Source organism: Herpailurus yagouaroundi, unplaced genomic scaffold (assembly GCF_014898765.1).
Source record: "Herpailurus yagouaroundi ecotype Mexico unplaced genomic scaffold, PumYag 189, whole genome shotgun sequence".
In the NCBI taxonomy this organism is placed as follows: Eukaryota; Metazoa; Chordata; class Mammalia; order Carnivora; family Felidae; genus Herpailurus; species Herpailurus yagouaroundi.
Window position 1 is genome coordinate 13,607,453 of NW_024412420.1, and position 6,817 is coordinate 13,614,269.

The window sequence follows — 6,817 nt, forward strand, 5'->3', positions numbered from 1 at the left end:
GCATCCTCAACGAAAGCTCCCAGAGACAGCAACTCTTGGGATTATCATGCCTTGTCAATTCTAACCTAAAAACCCCCAGAGCAGGCAAAGAGGCAGAGATCCCGGTTCCATTATGGCTTTGAATAAACACCAGGCTTGGAATATGGGGGTGAGAGACCACAAATCATTAAGGAGGGGCTGCACAATCCCTAGTGATTTCTCCTTCTTTCCTCTGGAGGCTGTTCTGATTTCACAAATGGGGGAGCAAAGGCAGACGGGCTGTTCAACAGGACAGGAGGGGTGCCGCACTCCCGGGGGAGCCCTCGGGGTTAGGGACTAAAGGGGCACCAGCCAGTGCACAGTGTGCAGGATGGAGTCAATGAAGTCTCCTCAGATAGGAAGAGGAGTCGGACATGTGGGTGCTCACACCCACACGTGAGGTGGGGAGAGGCAGGTACCCAGTGGCTGGGGAAATGCTGATGCAGAGGCAGACAGACAGCAGAGCTGTGGCCAAATTCAACACTGACCTCGATGAAGAAAAGCGCAGCGTTGGAGGTGGGGTGGCCGTTGATGTAAATCCCAGCCAGGATGATGGCTGCTACCAGGAGGACGGCCAGCACGATGCCCACGATGGTGCCCAGGTGCACGGGGGGGCCCTTTGTCTTGGGGGACAGGTTGTTCTGAAGGCCTGTGGAGAGACCATTTAGGGTAGGGAGTGGCCACAGGGGAGCAGGGAAGGTGGGGCCATGAAGCCCCAGGTTCTGACAAAATCTCAGAGGTGAAATCTAGAAGAACCTCAGGGTCTGCTTATGAAATATGTAAAAAGGTGGGGAAGGAGTGGGTGGAGTCATGAGCATAGCATTTATGTTGCCCTTGGCATGGTTCAGGTGGTTTTCCAAAATCACTTCAAAGTTGCCCAAATTCCTAAAACGGATCGCAAGAGAAGTTTTTTCCAATACTCGCGCCACAAGTGCCTTTAAGGAATCCTCAAAGGGTATGAGATGGTGAGGAGTTTCGGATCTGGAGTATGGCGGCATGTTCAAATCCAGGGTGTGCTGACTTACTAGCTGCATGACTTTGGGCAAATTATGTAACCTCTCTGTGTCTCACTTATCACTTCTGTAGAGAAGGATAATAATGACTACCTAATAGAGTTATTGTAAGGGTCAAAACTAGATAATTCACGTCAACTGCTGAGGACCAGGGCTGGTATCTTGGATGACCTCAGTGTTAGCCATTATGATAACAAAATGACCATATTTTCACTTATCACTGTCCACTACCAGACTGTGGCCTCCTGGAGGGCAAGGACGGTGTCTTATTCACCTCTGTGTCCTTAGCTCTTAGGAAAAATGGCGGGCCCCATGGTAGGAGCTCAGTAAAAGAATGAATCAGGTCCTCTGAAGGCTCATATACCAGTAGGCAATCTCTGAGAACACCCTGAGCATTTGAGATACATCCCAAGGAGGAGACTGAGTATTGCCGTAGACTATCAAGCTGGAATGTCATCTAGTCCAACCCCTTTCTTGTACGGCTGGGATAATGGAAATACAGAGAAGGAAAGTGATTTGCTCAAGGACACAGTCACGCCGACCACTAAGGAGCCCATGTTCCCTTATTGCCTGCGGTGGCTATTTGTTTCTGCTCCCTACCTTAAAGGGATGTGGAGAGAATGAAGTAGAAAAAGACAGATGAGCACATAAGCAAAAGAAATCATTTTTCTTTTTTAAAGTAGGCTCCATGCCCATTGTGGAGTCCAACACAGGGCTCGAATTCACGACCCTGAGATCAAGACCTGACCTGAGATCAAGGGTTAGATGCTTAACCGACTAAGCCACCCAGGCGCCCCTCAAATCCTTTTCACAGAGCTAGTGGGTGGAATGAGAATCAACAGGAGGTGGGGATTTTTAATGGGATGTTGCATATATTCCAATCCTCGTCCTCCCCAACCCCTTTTCTCTGTAAGCAGAGGAAGCCCAAGTAGGGAAATTGTCCCCGGGGCACTCCGATGCATGGTTAGTGCCACTATCTGCCAACGGGTGGGACAGTTGAGGTGACACACCCCAAGCTAGCTTCCCCTGACCTGGCAGTCAGCCCGCAGCCCAAAGTGACCCTGGTGATCTGATGGTCAGGGTTTGGGGCTGATGAGCGTGTGGTGCAGAGCAAGGGGAATGTGGCCCAGCCCCCGCCCCAGACACACAACACACACTCAAACCAGCTGCCCGCAGAGCAGTAATGGCTTCACCTCTGGTGGGAGACTGGATCAAACCATGCTGCATCAACAGCCTCTCCTCTCCTGCGGGAACCCAGGACAACAATCTCCCAGTCCCTAGAGCTGGAAGGTATTTTCATCTCCCCCGTGCAGTGGTTGCAGCAAGGGCCAGAGCTGGCTCTGGGCAAAGGGCAGGGGAGGTGGGCCGCATCACATCACATCACCGGAGAGCTTATCCTCCCAGGTAATCTTGGGAGCAAAGGACCCCAACTTCCGGCGCCTACAAAAATTGGGGTGGACAACTTTTGTGTACTCTCTGCCAACCCAGGCTGGGAATCAAAGGAAACCTGATGTGGGAAAAGCTACTCTCCACCCCTCATGGACCATGAGGCCGGTGGGGACATGAGGCCAATGGTGAGGGGCCCCGTGCTGCCGTGCCTGCTCTAGCTCAGCCTTTCTCTCCTCTCGCTGCTTTCAGGGCAGTGAGGATTCAAGACAGATCTACAGGTGGTTCCTGGCTGATGACAAGTGTCTAGACACATTCCTTCCATCTAGTGGGCCCCTGCCCAGGAGCCCAGCAGGAGGTCTGGGAAGCTCAGGCTGCCGTTGCTCCCTTCCTCCCCACCTTAGAACAGAACGGAAGCAAAGAGGCCAGGTGACCGATGCACCCTCTTCTGGGGGGTAGCGGGGGTAAGGGGTGGTCCAAGGGGCAGGGCAGGCAGCTCAGTACTCACCATCTCCTCCTGCATAGGGGTTCAACTTGGTGTCGTCTTTAAAGAGGAGAGAAGGCATAAGATTAGTGGAATCACTTAGGTCCAGATGGGACTTTAAGGAGGTTTAGTCCCACCCTCAATTTAATTTTTTTTTTAATTTTATTTTTAAGTCATCTCTGCACCCAAGGTGGGGCTCAAACCCACAACCCTGAGATGAAGAGTCGCATGCTCTACTGACTGAGCCAGCCAGGCGCCCCTCCGCCTTCATTTTAGAGGCAGAGAAACTGAAGCACAGAGCGGGGAGGTGACTTGCTTAAAGTCACACAGCAGTATAATGACAGAAGTCCGCAAACAAACCAACTTTTCCTAGTCTTGTGTCCATTCATCCAAGCAGGATTTATTGGACGCCTACTACTGAGTTGAGCACTGGGAGAGGGTACTGGGGGTAGACACGGTCTCTGCCCTCAGGGAGTTAACAAGCAGGAGAGATGGAGTGACAATTAAAACCCAGCAAAATGGAGCTCTGACTGGGGGCCTCATCCAGACAAAGGGTGTCAAGACGGAGGGGTGAGATGTGGGGCTGGGGAAAAAGGGTTCCAGGCAGAGGAAAAAGCACGAGCAAAGGCCCAGAGTCAGAGAAATAAAAGGCAGTGCAGTGCCGCTGGAGGGTGGAGAGGGTAAGAGATAAGGCTGGGGGTGGGGGATGGCTGCCTGCCAAGCCTGGGTGAGGACTTTTCCTGTTCTCCTTCCCCTACGGGCCCCTGGGAAGCTGAGGAAAGGGTGTGTCACCAGTTCAGATCTGCTGGAAGACCACCCCCTCCCCACGCACAACTCGAAGGGCAGATTTCATGCCAACACCCTTTCTACAGCGCCAGGCGTGTGTCCTGTGGTTTCCTACATAAGTTCCGATGGTTGGCCATTCTTCCCCAAAGATTCTCCGGGGAAAGGCAAGCAAGAGTTCCATGTCAGGAGAATGCTCTAGAGGACAGAGGGTTACTGCTTGAAGCACCGAAACGTGAAACAAATTGAACAACCCGGGTGTGTCGCCTATAAGGTACATTTCATTCCTCTTTCCCTCCTGCACCTCCATTGCCCATGTCATTTTAAAGACTTTTACGGGTGGGGGGCTTCTGGGGGGCTCTGTGGGTGAAGCATCTGACTCTTAATTTTGGCTCAGGTCATGATCTTGAGGTTGGTGAGTTCGAGCCCTGCATCAGGCTCTGTGCTGACAGTGTGGAGCCTGCTTGGGATTCTCTCTCTCCCTCTCCCTCTGCCCCTCCCCTGCTCTCACTCTGTCTCTTTCTGAAAATAAATAAACTTAAAAACATAAAATAAAATAACATAAAATAAAATAAAATAAAAGTTTTTACTGATTCCCCTTTGCTCACAGATGTTCAAGGCTCTTCACAATCTGTCCCCTCTCTTCTTTCCACTTGTCCTTCACCACAACTCAACACCACGGCAGTGGCCATAACAAGCTGCCCAAGACTCCCGAGACCTTGGAGACCTCTCAGACCTCTGTGTCACTGCATAAACTGTTCCTCCTGCAGGGAATAGACTTCCTCCCCTTCACTATTCCTCTTTGAAAAGTCCCACCCCTGAAATGCCGTCTGTAGGCCTGGGATTAGCTCACACAGTGAAGCAGGGTCCCATTCTGTCTTTTTGTGAAGTTTTGATGTGTTGTTCATTGTGGAATTTTTGGCATCAATTTTGTTGTTGTTTTTTAATTTTTAAATTTTTATTAAAAATATTTATTTAATGTTTATTTTTGAGAGAGAGAGAGAAAGAGAGACAGAGTGTGAATGGGGGAGGGGCAGAGAGAGAAGGAGACACAGAATCTGAAGCAGGCTCCAGGCTCTGAGCTATTAGCAAAGATCCTGACGCGGGGCTCGAACTCATGAACCGTGAGATCATGACCTGAGCCAAAGTTGGACGCTTAACCGACTGAACCACCCAAACTCCCCTATTTTTGTTTTTATAAATATTGCATTAAAATATTATTTATATTGATTATTGCTTTCTTTTTGGTGACTCCTTGAATTTTATACATGAGTGGAGAGCCTCATTTGCCTCACCCCAATCCTGGCCCTGTCACTTCCAGAGGACAGGTGGGTGTGTCCTCCTCTGTGTCTTACTGCATTTTGGTATCTGTTTCTACATCTCAGGTCCCAGTTTTTCCCTGGACTGCAAATCCCTCCACATGCAGCATATTTACACTCCCAGTGCCTGGATGTGGCTTCCTGCTGTGCTATGCGTTTCCAATAAATCTTGAAATCTCAAAAAAAAATCACATTGATCTTAAAAATTCTTGTTGTGGAATCATTTTCTGGCGAAATCCCTTTGTCAAGCAAAATTTTTGGCCTCATGGGAGCTGAAGTCAGACAAGTTTTTGATGAAGTTAACAGGACTTTGGTGAGCTTGTATTTCTACTTTATATCCTGAAAGATAGTTAAAAAAAAAAAAAAAACTCCCAAAGAAAATCACTCCGGTCTGAAAACTCATCTTTGGGGGGAAGAGTTAAGTGTCCCAGGTTATAACAGCTGATGAGGTCAGAGGGAGCTGGCCTGGCAACTAGACCCTGCCCCTCCACAGCGGACGGCTTCCAGCAGAAGTGAGTCTAAATTCTCCAGTAGACGATACTGATACCAGGGAGGACAAGGGAGTGGGTAGGGTTGGGGTATTAAGATACAGGCTACTGCATTTTATCCAATGGTGGTGGGAGAGGGGTACCTGGAGAAAACAAAGTCAATCTTTTCCTTTTTTGAAACGAAGCTAAAACATGAAGAAATGTATTTTTTGTTCAATAAACACGGGATAGAATTCCAACATCCCTAGCCACAGGGCCAGTTCCACTGAGAAGTGAACAGTGGGGGCTTCAAATTTTGCAAGCATTTGGGGAGAGGGGAGAATTGGCTTTCTGTTAATTGGCAAATGTTCCAAAGAGTCTCTGTGTTCGTTGGGAGGTGCTGTTATATATACACATGTATGGACCAGAGTCTCTGATGAGTTTATAAGGTTCAGAAGAGATGGTTGATAAAATCTTGCGTTTTGCTAATTCATACCAGTACAAGCCCAGTAGAACTCAAAAAAAAAAAAAAAAAAAAAGCACACTGGATAATGGGGGAATAAACTATAGATCATTAAAAAAAAAATTTTCCCCCTATAGGGAAAAGAGGACTGGGTTGAGGGGAGAAAACTAGAAAGTAAAATTATTTGAATATACCTGATTTTCTAGATTTGACTTTGGAACCATGTAAATCATCATTTAATTATGAGATAATTACAAAAATTAAATTTACAAAGCACCCCTAAAAAGTGAAAGTAAAACAAAACAAATAGAAAATTGTAGACCTATAATAGATGTTTTCTTCAGAGATTTCAATAAACAAGGGATTTTAAAAAATATCTTTTATAGTTCATTTTTTTATTTTGAGAGAGAGTCAGCATGAGTGGGGGGAGGGGCAGAGAGAGAGGGAGAGAGAGAGAATCCCAAGCAGGGTCCACTTTGTCAGCATGGAGCCCGATATGGGTCTCGAACACAAAACCATAAGATCATGACCTGAGCCAAAGTCAGAGACCTAACTGACTGAGCCACCCAGGCACCCCAACAAGGGATTTGAAAACAACACTGAGTCTATTTTGTTACCGCAAGTGGAAAACAATGAATTGGCTAGTCGAACCAACCAACATCGCCCTAAACATCATTGGGGAAATTAACCTGATTCAAATCAGTTTGTTTCTAATCTAAACCACTGAAAATCCACTATAGCCCCATCCACATCTACCACTGGCAGACAAAAAAGACCCAGTGCTACCTACAGCCCGTCCCTCCCATAGTGACTGCAGGTGGCCACGCTGTGCCCACAAACAGCTTTTCTCCCACTCACCAAGGGCTGGTTCCCGGCTGCCATCT

At 48.0% G+C, this 6,817-nt stretch overlaps 1 protein-coding gene across 1 annotated transcript in view; it reads right to left on the reverse strand.

Annotated features, from left to right (window-relative positions):
• The window catches only part of PLXDC1 (plexin domain containing 1), a 62,596-nt gene that overhangs the window by 2,125 nt on the left and 53,654 nt on the right, over positions 1-6,817 (reverse strand). Inside the window, exons 10-11 of the mRNA XM_040497895.1 lie at positions 2,926-3,030; positions 507-667 (exon numbers count right to left, since the gene is read on the reverse strand). Coding sequence (XP_040353829.1) covers positions 507-667; positions 2,926-3,030 — 266 coding nt within the window. The remainder of the gene's footprint in view (positions 1-506; positions 668-2,925; positions 3,031-6,817) is intronic.